The following is a 16048-nucleotide window of genomic DNA, read 5'->3' as shown; positions in this document are numbered from 1 at the left end:
AATTATAATTGCGTTGGGCAAGGCTGCGTGGTGGCAGCGACATTTGAATAGGTCACAGCCAGCCCTCACCCCTGTTATGTTGTTGGTATTAAATGCCATTCACTCCAAGGGCTGGGAACATTTCTGAAGTCGCAGGATATCACACGCTGGCAAATTGAAAATGTCCCTTCCCTTTTAAAAACATGATTGATATCCTTTGCAAAGCAAATGCTACACCTCAGAGTACACAGATTCTGCCTGGTGCTGCCCACTGCCTCCTCCAACTGGCTGCCCAGGTGGTGTGTGGCCATGATCGTGTGTGTGGAGGGGACTGGTCACTAAGAATTCCTCCCACTCTGAGGCTGAACTTCCAGAGTCTGTCCTGTTTAGAGCAAAGGGTTTTTCTGTTTCAAGTCAGGATTTGCTAACTAGAACAAAGTGCAGAAATAAAACAAGAACCAAAAAAGTGAAATGCAAAGTTTATTTGCTCAACTGATAGCAGAAAAATATATCTTTGGACAGTCCCTCTGCCATACACCTATGTATAGTACTATTTATATCACATCACCATCTAAATCATGTCTAGTGTAATTTAGATTGATACTTTTAGCATATCTGACCAAGGACATAAATAGGAGGACTGCAGAGAAACACAACACACACAGGTCGGACAGACAGATACACACCCATGTGGCCATCCAACACCCTGAACAAACCCTACAGGGCAAGGAGCTCTGCCGATCCTATCCATAAAATGGGCACAGAGTGGCAGCAGCCACCTCCAGGTCTGGCATGTGGGCTGCATACATCCTTGGCTGGCATAGGGAGCCCATCAGAGTGTTGACGTTCCTAGCAAAGAGTTCTGGAGACAGGCAGCTGGCATTTACAAAGGAGAGGTGTCTGCACCCCCTCACTTCCGCTTTCAGCAAATAGCATGGAGGTTGGCTCTTCTTCGGCAGAACTGGGGTGGCTCTGGCACAGGACGGGTGTGAAAGCCAGGGAACGGGCATCTCACCCTCACTTTAGCAAGCATCTGTCAGGAATGCCTTCTCCCCTCTTTTGAAAACAATTAAATGAACACACAAGCTCTCTATTTACATGGTAGATGAGCAATTAAAGAGTTAATGAAATTTTAGGCCTTCCGAACAAAAATGCCACCAGGACCAAGTAGGTCTCCGCTTGGCTCCGCCGGTCTCAGCTGCCTGCCCACCTTCACACACCCTCAACCTGTTTTTAAGAGTCTGATAAAGCGAGACTGCAATTTCTAATCCAGACAGCCAGGCTCCTTGGGTGTGTTTTTGCCGCTCACAGAATTAACCAATCTTTGTCACCTAGTGGATCAGATTAGGTGTAATCCATACTAATGTTCAAATTAAGTCACGGAAAGCAATTACCTCTGCAAAAATGGGCTCGTGAAAAATGATAAGGTTGGTCAAATAGTTTCACAATGTGTAATTGTGTTTTTAAAACTGCCTGTCTAACTGCTGGTCTCTTTGAAGTAATTAAAACATTTACATTTCAAATGGAGTATACTGACTGTGGCTGCTCTCGATCCTGCACCTTGCAGTACAGCGGGGCTGTCAACAGTCTGCTAGGGTGGCTGCTTGTTCAGGAGCCAGACCAGGTGGAATGAAGCCCTTCCCTATCTCAGAACAACCAGGGCAAGACTTTGCCCTAGTGTCCCCCCAGATTTGGGCCCCTCATTCCCACCCTGCTTTCTTTCCTGTTTAAAAACTGCAAAGGCCTTTGAAAATTGTCACCAGAATATTCTGCTCACGCACACGAGAGGTTCATCTCTTCCCATCGACCACATCGCGCAAACAGGAAGCCCACTGTACACCTGGGGGTGACTGCTCTTCAGGGACCAAGTAATGTCTGTCTTTGAGCTTGCTGTTAGCTTTATGCACACAGACGGAGCAAGCCAGCTTCATTATCTGCTTACTGGGCACACCAACAACTTTGGGACAAGGCTATTTATGCAGCCATATCTCACAGGACCTGGAAGGAAAGGCTACTCTACTCCAGGGAATGTTCTCTTGGCTTTTCTCCTCAGAGCAGTTGTCTCACAAATTCAAAGCAAACCCTGAAGTCAGGCTAGAACCAAGCAGCTTCCCTGCAAGCATGGAACTTTTTCTGAATGAATAGTCTCATGTCACAGTAAATATCTCTTAGGAGACAGTCTTTCATGTTCTCTTCACCTTGGGGTGTGCACTGGGAATAAGTCTGAAGATACGGATATCCAGGCTTCTTGGTTCCAGGGTGTTTAGGGTTTAAGTCGGCTTCTGGGGAGGGCCTGGACCCCAGACAGCATAGGGGACTCACACTGTCCAAAAGCAGAGACTCATTTGTTGGGGCTCCAGGGAAGGACCTCTGCCCTCCTGTAAGAGACAGGGTGACCCGAAACCGGGAAAGGGGTCTGGCGCAGACAGGATGTAGTCGATGCTGAACTTGATGTCCCGGCGGCTGTCATTGCCTAGAGCCGCGGGGCCCGCGGGCGCCGCAGCCTGACGGCAGGGGGCGCGGTCTGAGGCGGGTTCTGACGGCCTCGGGGGCCCCTCTGCCCTCCCTGCCTTCGCCCCTTCGCACCGGGGTCCTCGCCGCCTCCGCCGCCGCCTGAAGTTCCCGTTCTCGAAGAGGTCGAGCAGCGACTCACAGCCGCCAGCGAATGTCCAGTAGTTGCCTTTGCCCTTGTCGTGGCCCTCGGTCCGCGGCACCTGCGCGGGTGGGGTGGGGTGGGGATTTGGGGGAGGGACGGCGGTGTGACGGCGGCCCGAGTGCTCAGGGCCAGTGTCCCAGTGTCACCAAGGGTGTCCCCAAGCCGGGGACGGGATGGTATTGGGGCACGGGGCAGTATGGGGGTGGGGGTGGGTCTCACCTTGACGAAGCAGCTGTTGAGCGACAGGTTGTGGCGGATGGAGTTCTGCCAGGCGCGCTGATTCGCGCGGTAGTAGGGGAACTTGCGCATGATGAAGTCGTAGATGCCAGACAGTGTCACCCTGCCCGCTGGGCTCTGCTGGATGGCCATGGCGATGAGCGCGATGTAGCTGAAGGTGGGCGACACACACGCGCGGGGGTCACGGGGGACGCGGGCTGACACGCCATCTGCCCTCGAGGTCCCCAAAGTGCGTTCCCCCCACGCTTTCCCAGAGCCCACACTGAAGAATCCAGCCCCTCTTTCCTGCTGCTCCAGGCAGGTCCTGGAGACTGGGTCCCTTCTGTCCCCAATCCCCACCGCGGGATGTCACCTGTACGCGGGCCGCGTGAGCCGCTTCTCCTCGTCCGAGCTGCCGGCTGGGTAGTCGTCGTTGTCGTCGTTGAAGCAGTTGTAGGGGTACTGCGAACTGTCGAACATCCTGGCGACTCCTCCGCGCCGCCCGCCGGCTCGGGCTAGGTGCTACGTCCGGGCGGAGTGTGCACGGAGCTGCTGAGCCCGCGCCGCTGCCCCGCCCGGTCCTCTCTCGTCCAATCCAAAGCCGGAGAGGCTCCAGTGCGCTAGCGAGCAAGCGGAGCTGGCTCCAGTGCTACCAGTGACCCGCGGGGTGGGGGTACAGGGGCCTCACGGGCGGGGATGTCTTGCCCAAGTCTGGAGGGCCGGTCTGACTCCTGGCGGGCTCCCAGCACAGTGGTAGGTCTGTTTGCCCTGAGCCCACCCGAAAATACTAGTGTTTCATGGGTTTGGGTTGGAGTTAGGGGTTGCTTTCCAACCCTGCCTTGCTTCATCTCAGATTGGGGTCCAGCCTCAGGAGGAGCAGGCCGGAGGCCCAGCAGCGCCGCGCTCTCCGTCCCTGCCCAGAAGTGCTGTTCCCAGGGCCACTGGCCTCTCCTGGAGATAGGGTCTACATCTTGGGAGGCGGACTCTTCCTTAGGAGCCCCCGATGCGCCGGGCCTCCAAAGCTCTGGTCAGGGTGGGCAGGTGTGTGCAGGTCAGAAGTCACCGCTCAGTCAGGGAAGGAGGTGGGGCATGAAGGCCATGGTTGCACAGAGGAAGTGCCTTCCGATAACCCGCACAAGTGTGGCACCAGTGTTAATGAGTCTGCCCCAACAGGAAGCCTGAGGCAGTTTCTTCTGCCACCCCCCCCCCCAGTAGCACCCTGAGCTATTTATGGGCTGAACTCTGCTTCATCTAGCCTGTGGTCCCAGAAGTGCCTGGTACTGCCTACTGCCCCGGTAAAGAGGGGTACCTACCTTCCTAGCTTAGTGCGCTGGAGGTCTTCAAGATGGCGGGCCACTGAAGTGAACTTGATGTCGCTCCTCTGCTTTGGGCCAGCTGGTTTCTGCTGTCCTAAGTCACCTCATGTCACAGTTGCCCTCTCTGACAGACCTCAGAATTCAAGGGCTGGGATGTGGGGATGTGAAATGGCCCAGTCCTTCTGAACACAGTTTGGCAGTGTCTTAAAACTTAAAAGTGGAGCCAAGCATAGGGGGGCACAACTGTTCTCTCTGCACTGTGAGGCAGGAGGATTGCAAGTTCATGTCCAGCCCGGGTAACTTAGAGACTTAGAGAGACTCAGTCTTAAAAACAGAACAAAAGCAAAAAGACTAAGGTATAGGTCAATGTAGAGGCCCTGGGCTCAACCTGTAGCACCATAAAACAAAACAAAACAAAACAAAGCAAGAAACCCAAACATTCAATAGTCCTGTGACCCAGCAGTTACTCCCTGGCACCTGGGCTGTGTTCACCAGGACACCTGCAAACCAGTGCACAGAGCTGTTGTGCTTGCAGCGTTCCCAAATCAGATACAGCCCAGAAGTCCTTCACAGGGGAATGGTTAGGTGAACATGAGTGTCTCTGGCATGGGACACCACTCAGCAAGGAGAAGACAGGGCACTCTTTTGAGGCACACAACACAGGAGGCTCTCTAACAGGGTGAGAAGCCAGTCTCAATTTACCTGCTTTATGATTCCCCCGACAGCATGCACTGGACGCCAGGCGGTGGCCATGTGGCCTTTATGACTCAACTTCAATGATCCCACCTTACTTCCTCCCCAGACCCAGGCTTACCGGAGGCCAAGCAGAGAATATGGGGCTCGTTGTGAAATGAACAGGTGGGGTGGGAATGGCTGTGCAGTCCTACCTGGAAAAGCCTACGTGCCTCGGCTGTTTAAGTAACAGAATCAGAGAGGGAGGATGTTAAGGAACAAAGGAAAGCCAAAGAGTATTCTGCACAAAATGAGCTGCAAGATACACCTGGAGATCTAGGGTGCTGAAGGAGCAACAGTTGGGAAAGGAATTTCCAGCTGATAAGCTATTTCCAGCTGATAAATCTCATAGAACAATCTGACAAAATGTTCATGGCTTAAAAGAAGGACACTCAGGCAGAGTAATGGCACATCCCTGTAATCCCAGCACTTGAAATGCTGAGGCAGGAGGATCATTGCAAGTTCAAGACCAACCTGGGCTACAAAGTGAGTTCAAGATCAGCCTGAACTGCATACCAAGACTCTATATCAAAAAAGACAATAAATAAATAAATAAATAAATAAATAAATAAATAAATAAATTAAGATAAGGATGTTCAGCCTTAGACAGAGATGTGACTTGTTCAGTGGCTGTCATCTCACTCGGTGTGTGGTCCTTTGAGGGCTAGAAGAGTTTAATTCTGATGAAGTCCTGTTTATCTCTGTTTCCTTGGGTTGCCTCTATTTTTAGTATCACGTTCAAGAAGCATTTGCTAAACTCAAGGCCATGGCGATTTTTCCCAGTGTTCTCTTCCACGAGTTTTGATGCTCATGTACAGTAGAAAGGGTCATGCACCTGCCTCCATCAGCCTCAGAGAAATCACCTGACACCAAAGGACAAACACTGTGCAAGTTGCTCCTTCTCAGGGTCCCTGGAATGGGCCCAAACCCCTGAAGTGGACATGAAGATCAGGTAGGAGATGGAGATCAGAAGGGAGGTCACTGGGGCTGGGGGTGGAGGGAGGAGACATGGTTGATTCAGAAGGATGGAGTTCATGTTGGGGATCATGAGAATTGGGGGATACAGCTAGTGGTATTGGGAACAGAGCATCAAGGTCACGTCAAGGCCACTGTGTTGTGCATTTACAGATTGTCAGCATGACAAACATTATGCAATGTGTATTTCACTACAATAAAAAATACTTAAGAAAAGGCTGAGAATGTTTAAAGTGGTAAATTAAAGCACAATATCCACTTAAAACACAAGTGAGAGGAAACTCTTGAAGGAAAGATATTGTGGTCACTTAGAGGGAGAGACAAGGGTGGGCTGCAGGGTCAGTAAATAAATAAATAAATAAATAAATAAATAAATAAAAACAAATAAGGATGCTTGTCCTAATCAGAGATGTGACTTCTTCAGTAGTTATCTTCCCATTCAGTGTGTCAGGTCCTTTGAGGACTAGAAGAGCATAATTCTAATGAATTAATTTATTCTCCTGAGCCTATAGAAGATGAGGCTGAGGAGGAGGAGCCAAACTCAAGGGCGTTCTGGGAGTATAAAGTGTGCTCCACATAACTATGAACAAGTCCAGCTGGGTTCATGACCAGTGGCCCTCCTGTACCCCCATGATTCTCAGGAGGAAGGGTGCTGGTGAGGATCAAGTTTGTTGAGGACGTAGAGGAATGGAGCGAGTCCTAAGGTGGCAGCCATGACCCAGCCATGGAGACAAATTCTCCAGTAAGTACCTGGCCCCAGGACAAGGCCAGGTTGTAGGGGAATCTAGCCTGTAGTATTCAGATCATCAGCCTGCCACAAATGTCCCTGAGGGGAAGGACCTGCAACAGTGCCAGTCATGAGCATCAGTCAATTTCTGAAGTCCAGCCTGGAACTTGCAAGATGTTGGTTAACAGAAGCAGCATGTCGTTAGGAGGTGAGATGTCCAGCAGAACCTGAGCAGTGTAGGAGATAATGCAGAGCCAACTGGTGATAAAAAAAAATAGCCACAAAGGACATGTTAGGCTGGAGATGAGCTGCATGAGGTCCAAGGGGACCCTCAGCAGAGCCATAATACAGGTAGCTGTTATAAATGGAAAACTCAGTAGCAGAGATGAGTGTGGCCTGGAAGCTGGTTACATGAACTCTACCCAGAGGGGACATGTCAGTGAACCTGAAAACAAGCCACTGAACTTCTCAAGGAGAACACAGAGCAGGAGGGACCCTGGGGGGCACAATGTCATCAGATGGAGCGAGCAGAGGCTAGGACCCGGGAAAGAAGCTGGACGGAACAGGACTGGGGAAATCACGCAGAGGTAATGGGCTAGAAATTCCCCAAACCGTGAGAAGCCTCAGGCCACAGGTCCAAGCACAAGTTGTACAAACACAAATCTGTCCCTAAACCCCTCCCCTATACAGAAATTCATCAAAATAGATTCTTGAGCCAAGTGTAAAACTAAAATCAAAATGGGTCAAATATCTAAATATTAAAATAGAAACAACCTGTTGGCCAATAAAATAGGTAGAACTCTGGAAGACACAGGCAAGGACTGCCTGAACAGAACTCCAGTTGTATAGAAAAATAACATTAAGAATCAAAAATAGGATTGTATCAAATTTAGCTTCCACAGAGCAGAGGGGACAAGCAAGAGTGAAGAGCCAGCCTACAGAGTCGGAGCAAATATTTCTCACCATCCATAACTTGGATAAATGGCTAAAACCTAGAAAATACAAAGAACAACAACAAAAAAACTGGGACCCCCACAATAAAAGACTCAACAAAACATGAGCAGATGAAATTAATTGACACTTCTCAGAAGAAGGACAAATGGCCAATAAATACATGAAAAAATGCTCAACATCCCTGGCCATTAGAGAAATGTAAATTAAAGCAACACTGAGATTCCATGTTATTCCTGAAAAAATGACTCTCATCAAGAAATTAAAGAGAATAAGTGCTGGCATGGGGAGGGGGTGGGGGTAAGAAGCCCTTCTCCAATGTTGGTAAGAATGCAAACTAGTATAATCACTATGGAAGTCAGTGTGACTATCCTTCAAAAACAAAAAAAAGAAAAAAAAAAAAAAGAAATTCCATTTGCACAGTGACTCTCCTAGATATCTTCCCAAATGAGCTGAAGGTATTGTATCATACAATACGTGCCTGGCCATGTGGAGCACTAAATCTTGGAAGTAGCCAGCTATCCATCAACGCGTGAATGGATGCAGGCAGTGTGGAGCTTACAGTGGAGTACTACTTTAACCTAAAGAAAGATAAACTCGAGTCACACGTAGGAAAGTAATGCACCTCGAGACTGCAGTGTTAACTGAAATAAACCGGACACGCCAGCTGAAATAGCACATGGTTTCTCTTCTATGAGAAAGCCAAAGCATAAATAAATTAAAGAGAAAAATAAAAGATATAGGAAGAAACAGATTTTTTTTTTTTTTTTTTTTTTTTTTTTTTTTTTTTTTTTTTTTTTTTTTTGTGGCCAGCTCAGCTCACCCTGGTGGCTGGGCTGGTGCAACATCTGATGCCGGGGATCGAATTGTGGTCCCTGTGCTTGCCTAAGCTTGCCTAAGCAGGTACTTAAGACCACTGAGCTATCTTGCCAGCCCAGAAACAGAAATCTTTTGCAAAAGGGTAGGGCACCAAGAGATGGAGGGAGGGAGAGGAAGAGGAGGGAAGAGAAAGAAGGAGTTCCTGCATGTTGTATGTACATCCCAACTCCTCACGATGAATGTAATCATTGTGTGCTGCACACATGTACTAAAAAACAATAAAACTCCTAGTATGATCTTCAGTTAGGCAAAGATTTCTCTAGGGGGCCTGGCCCTAGCTCAGTTCTTTAAGTGACTTCTTCCACAAAGCTGTCAGTCTCAGGTTGTTGCAGTTCGATCCCCACAACCCTCTAGCCAGCCAAAAGTGCCCTGAAGGCATTCGAGGAGCAAAAAAAGATTTCTCTGATATGACACCAAGACCATAATACACAAAAGATAAGAGGATCCCGAAATAGTCAATGTGATTTAGAAAAAAAAAAAGGTGCTCTGTGGCAAAAATAGAACAGAGTCAGGATCCAGGTAGATGTGTGTGCACGTGTGTGTGAGTGCATGTGTGTGATGCATACACAATGCATTAATCCCAAGAGGCTTTGCTCTGAGACAAGGCTTGGGGAAGAGCGGGCAGGGGCGTAGACCTGTGCACACCCACACTGGAGCTCAGGCTGAAGGATGCGTGCCCGGGTATTCACATCATGGGCACAACAGAGGGTGCACCCAGGTCCTGGGGAAGGTCTGGAGGGGGTGTGAGACGGTATGTACATCTGGTGGGGAGAGGTGACAGACACCTCAGAGAGCAGGAGGAGGGAACAGAGGGCAGCAGTGCTGGGACAGCCATGTGCCCATGGAGAGAAGCTGGGGTCAGAGGGGCTGAGGACAGACAGGAGGGACATGGACAACAGAGTAGGGTATGGGGAACCTGGAGGCCATGTGAGGATTCAGACGTGTCCTTGTGCACACAGTGGCTGGCACAGAGGGTGATGTGACCTGTGTTGGTGCTGCCTGAGAATCCACTCTGTCAGGGGACATTCGGGAGCAGGGGTGGCCAGGGTGCTGTCCCTGTGTGGTCATGCATAGAACCTTGCTAGAGCCAGGGCTATGTTGGTTCCATGCACATTTTGGAGGTGGAGTGGACAGGAATGTGAGGGGCCTGAGGGCTGAGTGGGCCACCTGGGCCAGCCTGGGGCTCAGGACAAAGCCACTGTTAGTCATGATGGGAAACCCCAAAGAGACATTTGTGGGGATGAACTAGAGAAGAGCTGGGGGGCAGGAGTGTACTCCCTTGGGATGTGGGGTCCTCCTGCCCCTCTTCCTGCAGGGATCTCAGACCTGGGTTGGGCAGCTTGCTTTCTGGCTGGCCACCCCTCCCTATACCTGTCCCTTTTCCTGTCCCCACCCTCAGTTGTGTCCGTCGATGGGGTTCTGGTGAGCTCATACTTTCTTCCTCTGGACAATTCTCAAAGGCTGGTGTGAAGTGTACTCCTACCCCCAAACTGGAAGCATAGTACCTGCAGTGTCCATATACCTTCGTCTTGACTCACTCACTTGGCGGGAAGAAAGAACAGTGTATTGAAGACAGCTTTTCCTTGTAGGTCATGGGCTCCTGGCAGGTATTCTGTGTCAAAACCCTTCCAAGTGGGCTGTGATGGCTCCGTGCCTCACCCTAGACCTCTCTGCCAACACTGCAGGACAGGGAAATGGGAGAGACCCAGAGGGATGGCCACCTGGGGGCACCCAGGGCTGGAGAAGGAAGAGGCTGTGGGAGGAGGTGGTAGCCCTGAAGTGTCTCCCCGTGTTCTAAGCAGGAAAGCTGCCCAGGGCTGGAAAAAGGGCCACAAGGGAAGGGTCACCTCTGGGACTCTGGTTGTTGCAGCTTTTGGGGGCTTCACTTGAATGGCCACCTGCTTCTCTTCTGGCTGGAACCCATAGGAAGGCAGATAGAACAAGGAGTCCTATAGCCTGACTTGGGGACAGTGGCATGATCGGGGGGAAGTGGAGCTTTGCCCTGTTACCACATAGCATTCAGACCACTGTAGCTGAGATCCCTGGAGGTCAGAACTCAAGCCCTGTGGCACCTGCCCTTGGGGTCCAAGGGCCATTGGAGCTAAAGCCAGGACCTCTTTTGCTGTCCTCCTGGACACCCACCTGGTAGCTCCTGTTGCCTGACCTCTTCCCATCCTTCTTGTCTGAAGGGCTGGGGGGTCAGGTCCCCTTGGGTGGCTCAGCCAGTGGAGAAGATTGCAGTTCTGAGTCAGCAATGGGCTGGATAGTGGCTGGGGGGCTGTGGGTGGGTTTAGGTAGGTCTCACCAAGGGGTGGGTTGGGCCTGCAGCAAAGGTGAGAGTTCCTCAGTTTTCCCTACAGAAGGGAGTACCAAGGCCACAGCGTTTTCTAATCTATCTCTTCCTCTCCCCCTAATCTTAACTCTCATCCTAACCTTAATCCCTTAGATCCCCCATTGTTTCCAAAGACCCACAGGTTGGCTGCAGGCCTTATGGGCTGGAGCTGGCGGATCACAGCTCCCTGGGGCTCTAGGTACCTCACAAGGTCGGAAGACCCACAGAGTAACAGATACTGGGGCCTATGGGGGATGTGGGTCAGAAGTGCCTATGGCCCACCCAGCCCCTAAGCATACAGGCCCAGGAGCAGTGCAGCAGGGCGGTGAGGGCACATGGGGAGGACTTGTGAGATGCCGGCCACTGTGTCAGGCTGTGGCACAGAGCAAAAGCAGGCTGTCCCCATGGAGCAACCAGGCCAGTGGGGAGGGGGCCCTGAGCAGGGAATCTCAGACAGTGTATGACACCCATTCATCAAACCCAGAGAACATACCACAGTCTGCCTCTCTTGGTAATCCCTGAATAGGAACTACAAAGTGAGGAGGTTGGGACAGCTTAGCGAACCCCGGGGTGGGACCGTGGCCGTGCAAAGGCCCTATGGTGCCATGCTTCCCTCCGGAGGCTCAGAGTCCTCCCATATCTTCTGTCACCCTCTAGATGAATCCCAACCTTCTTGGCCCGTGTCTGAGAAGTGTCTGGAGATCTTCGTTGCTCATTAAGGATGCAAGCTCTGGAGAACTGTTTATCCAGCAGGGTTCCACGGAGTGCCAGGATGTATGTTGCTAGGTATGGATGACCATTCAGGGCCAGGCCAAGGCTCTCCTGTGTGGGCCTGGCTGTGAGAGGCCAGCACGGCCTGAGACACTCAGAACAAGGCTGGCTGGACTTGAGCCTCCGCAGCAGTCAGCGCTGCTGCTCCTCTGCAGGCTCAGTTCTTGCTTTTCTCCAGATGTCCTCTAGGCGGCGCAAGAGGCCCAGGCATGAGCCCAGGGCTCACCTGCCCACAGTGATCCACACCCACTCCTGGCTGCTAGGAGCATGGCTGGGGAAGGTCCTTGAGTTCTGGGAGACAGGGAAGATGGGCTGGCCCAGGGCCCCACGACAGGCCAGCAGACCTGCCCCTGAGCCAGGTGGATGAGGCTGAAGGGCAGGGTGGCCCGGGCACCTGCACCCCACTGCCCCTGCCAGCTGGCCCTGGTCCACTCTACTTACTGGCAGTCTGTCTTTCAGTGGCAGCCCCTTCTGGTCATGAACCCCTTTTAAAAGCAAGTGATTCATTGGGGAGCTCTGAGAAGAGTGAAGAAGGCACCTCGACTCATCTAAGCCCAACGGAACCAACAAGGTCTTAAGACAGGGCTCTTACGCCATAGACCTGAGAAAGGCCAGGCACCTTCCGGCAGCCATGGCATGCAAACCCCTTCCTCCTGCCTCAGGTGCCAAGACACACTCTGGCCCCGAGCCCACAACACATTGCCCTTTAAACAACCCTGGACCTGACCTTTGGCAGCCGGTTTGGTTCTCATCCAGAGGTATTTCTGAGCAGCAACTCTGGCATTCTCTCCCCAGGCAGCCAGTGCAGCAGGCTCCTCCTCATGTGGGTTATGGCTTGGTGTCCTTCAGTGCTCGTTGGTTCCTTTGTCCCCTACCACCCTGTTTCCTGGCAGCCATTGCACAGTGTGTACCTGGTGGCCCCAAGGGTGGAGGTCATTTGCCAGTCTCTACTGTATCTTGTTCATTTACGTACCAAGATTCAAGGAGAAGGGTCCCTGCCCTGGCCACCCTAGGGCTTCTTTGGGGAGTGTGGCTGTCTGGTCCTTCATCCCCCAAATTAGATCCCAGGCTAGCAGAGGAGGGGTTTGGGTCTGTTTCTCTCCAGTGTTTCAAAATCCCACTGGAATCCTAGCCCACTGGCTTCTCTCCAGCCTCACAGGAAGGAGCTGTCGCTTGTCTCTGCACCACTGGGCTGGCTTCTCCTCTGGGGCATTGGTCTGGAGGACAGGTGGGGGAGTAGGTTCTGGGTGGTGGGCCGTTCAGGGTCTCCATCCATAGAGCCTTGGTTTGCAAAGCTGTGAAGTGGGCATCCTGGATGGTGGTGGCCATTCTGGGCCTGCAGTGGGCCCAGTGCTTCACACTTCACTTCAAATTGGTATGACACAACAGATGACCAGTGTCCCAAGTCCTAGATAACATCATAGGTCAGATGAAAACAGCCTGTCCCCGTCCACAGAGGCCAGAGAAAGATCACCGTTGTACCTTTCTCTGGCTGTGTTTGCTTTGAGTTTGGGTCACAGACTTTAGCCACACTCCTTGTGTTTCAACTTAGGACCACGTCCACCGACACTCCCCACCTCAGCTCTGAGGCCCCTGTCTCCATGCCACCCAAGGCTCCTCTCTCAGGCAACCCTTGTTCTCCTGGGTGAGTCAGGAGTCTCACTTTCCCCTGGCTCTGTTCTGTCCCTTGGGACCAGCATCTCCTGGGACCCGTACTTGCCTCCTGGCCTTGTCCATTCTCCTTTTGTCCTGACTCACATCCTGCTCATGGGTGGCTAGGACAGTGTTCCCTGATCCCAGCACCTCCACAGAAGACTTGACAAAGCACCTGGACATCACTGTTGGGTTCAGAGCACCTGGTACCTTCCCTCCCTCAGGCCTGCAGGCTCCACACTGCCACACCACTCCTTCCTGCCCTGTGCTCTGGCTCCTTCTCCTGCAGACACTAGGGGAGTCCCTTGAGGAGGGCACTGTTCAGCCAGCTAGCACCACTGCAGGGATCAGAGGGGGGACTCACACAGTAGGAGCCATATCCTCACCATCCTAGAGAAGTCCAAAGTCAATGTGCAGCAGAGCTGTTCCCTGGCGAAGTTGTCCTCTGCGTGTGTGTATCCTGATCTCTTCAATAAAGGAGCCCCGCAGATCAGTGACTTCAGTGACCTTGTTTAACCTGAATCACCTCCTTGAAGCCCTTTCTCCAGTCACGTGAGGTTGGAGTTCTAGGTAGGACGCAGAGCTACACGTGCCTTCCTCATGCCCTGGGGCGCGTCTGCCTCTTTGACTTCTGCCCCTTTCCATCTCCTTGGTCTTGCTGTGATGGGTTACATGTTTGTGTGCTCCCATCATGGCCCAGAAGCCTGGGGAGAGGACAGGGTTTCATGGCTCACCGTCTGCTGACCCATGGAAGGCTTCAGAGAAGGGTATGGTGTCTACCCCTTTCACGCTGATGTCTTAGGACTCCTGGGCTGTGTAAGCTAACAGCTAGGACACGGGCCCACATCTATTACCACCTTCTCCAGTTTGGAATGGTGGAGTGGGTCTGTTCCCAGAGGTTGCCTGGCAGAAAGGAGCCAGGACAGCAGAGCAGCCTGAGCTCGGGGTGCTGGGCCTGGCACTGAGAAGCAGGTGGACTTGGAGACTTGCCACCTCTCACTCTCTCGGGCCTGGGACTGTGGAGCCCACATCTGAGCCCACCCAGCCTCCTGTAGTTTATAGCACTGGCTTTGCAGTTCCAAGAACCTATACGGGCTCTGCAGTCAGACATTGCTCTTTGCCTCAGTTTCCTAACCATAAGATGAGAAACATAAACCCACTCTTGCAGCATTGCCTCACAGATCAGTGATGACCTTTACAGGAATACATAGAGGCCTGGTGCCCACAAAGCCACCACTCACTGCAGTGGGCACCTGGGAGGTGCCTGTCACACCCCTGCCCAGGATCCTCAACTAAGACCCAGTGTGACAAGCCCTCTGTCACCCTGTCCTAGGCCTACCCCTATGGGTCAGTCCCCTCTCCCCTGCAGCACCTCTTTATGGGGGAGCCAGAGATCTCCAGAAATCCCTGAAGGTTCAGTAGGGGTGGTCTCGGCTCCAGGATCTCTCAGCTGCCCTGGTCCAGAGGCTTCCTGTGGCTTCAGGACTCTTGAGTCCCAGCAGGTGGGATGGTGCTGCCCTCTCCTCAGCCCTTGACCCCTGCTTTCATTTTTGTAACAGTAAGGATTGAACTCAGGGCTTCTGCACCCAGCTCCAGCTCCAGCCCTTTTTATTGCTTTTCATTGAGACAGGGTCCTACTAAGTTGCTAAATTGCCCAGGCTGGGCTTGGAGAGTGTCCCTGCTTCTTAATACTGCAAGCCTCACACCATCCTGTCTACCCCACGGCTTAGCAGACAGATCCCTCTGTGGCATTCCTGGCTGCAGGCTCAGGGGTGCTTGGGCACTGAGAAAGTTGGAGCTCTGTCATGTCTGGCTCTAGGCCTGGTTCTCTGGGAGGGAGAGCAGGGCCAGGGGTGAAGGCCACGCCCCAACGAGGCTGGAAACACACGCTTGCCGTATCTTTATTGCACTTTTACCACATTGCGAACTATTCCACAAAATGCTGTGAGGGTTAGCCTATTGCTCAGTGCCCACTGACCCCGCACGATGGCTTTACGCCACTGTCCAAAGCAAAGCCAACGGTGAGTGGCGCTGCCACAACAGGAAGGCCCAGGTTTGCTGGGATAACTGCTGCACAGAGCTGAGTGGGGCCCCCATCTGCCCAAGCACAGGCTGTGCCATCCTCTGAAGCCTCTGGCCCAGATAGCCTCTCCCACCTGGAAGTCTGAGGCCCCGGAGCAGGGAGCAAAGGGGTTTTCATTTTGGATGCAGTCCAGAGCATAAAAACGTATCCAATGTCACGGCGACCCTGCCGGGCAGGAGCCACAGCATGGGGAGGTGACCCTGCTCTGTGTGGATCGCTGCCTGGGCACACGTGTGCCCCACTCAAATCTCAATCAGAAGTCAGCAGAGGCTTCCCCACCTTGTGGAAGCACGGGTTGTCCTGCCCAGGAGCACACACAGCGCTTCCTCTTGGCCTCTCCCATCTCGAAGACTCAAGAAACGCGTCCTGGCGGGGGTCACATGGAAGGGTTGTGGGTCTCCACTTGGGTGCGACCCTCCTGTCTCTGAATTCACTGAATTCACCAGTAGCTCATGTGACCAAGTCTCTCTGCTCATGGGTGGCGGGTCACTACCTCTCCGCAGCGGCTCTGTGCTCAGTGTCCAGGTCGTCCTCCACTACACTGCCCAGCCCATCCTTCTCTATGCAGGCGCGCACAGCCTGCAGCACGATGCGGAGCCGCCGGTCCAGAGCTTCCAGGTGGAGATGGTAAAGCACGGGAGCCACACGGTCCCACTGCAGGGACTCAGCCATCAGCAGGCTCAGCTTGTACTCCTCTCTGGCCAGCAGCTGCAGCCGAAGGTAGGTGGACTTCCTGATCCTGCCGGAGGGAGAGATCAGTGGGGTGGCCATGGCCCCC

General features: G+C 52.6%; 2 protein-coding genes across 2 annotated transcripts in view; both read right to left on the bottom strand.

The window, feature by feature from the left end:
• Positions 1–534: 534 nt before the first annotated feature.
• On the bottom strand, positions 535–3462 carry LOC101586750 (forkhead box protein L1). Its single transcript, XM_004629675.2, has 3 exons — positions 3225–3462; positions 2855–3023; positions 535–2693 (listed from the first exon to the last, which is right to left on the bottom strand). Exons 1-3 carry the CDS (start codon positions 3329–3331, stop codon positions 2298–2300), a joined length of 672 nt encoding a protein of 223 aa, XP_004629732.1. The 5' UTR covers positions 3332–3462; the 3' UTR covers positions 535–2297.
• Positions 3463–15070: 11608 nt separating this feature from the next.
• Fam20c (FAM20C, golgi associated secretory pathway kinase) overlaps positions 15071–16048 on the bottom strand; it is a 45725-nt gene continuing 44747 nt past the window's right edge. The window contains exon 10 of the mRNA XM_004629577.2: positions 15071–16009. Coding sequence (XP_004629634.1) covers positions 15760–16009 — 250 coding nt within the window. The 3' untranslated portion in view covers positions 15071–15759. The remainder of the gene's footprint in view (positions 16010–16048) is intronic.

Source organism: Octodon degus, unplaced genomic scaffold (genome assembly GCF_000260255.1).
Source record: "Octodon degus isolate 3935 unplaced genomic scaffold, OctDeg1.0 scaffold00031, whole genome shotgun sequence".
Lineage (NCBI taxonomy): Eukaryota > Metazoa > Chordata > Mammalia > Rodentia > Octodontidae > Octodon > Octodon degus.
The sequence above is the reverse complement of the archived record's forward strand: the minus strand, read 5'-3'. Positions and strand labels throughout refer to the sequence as shown.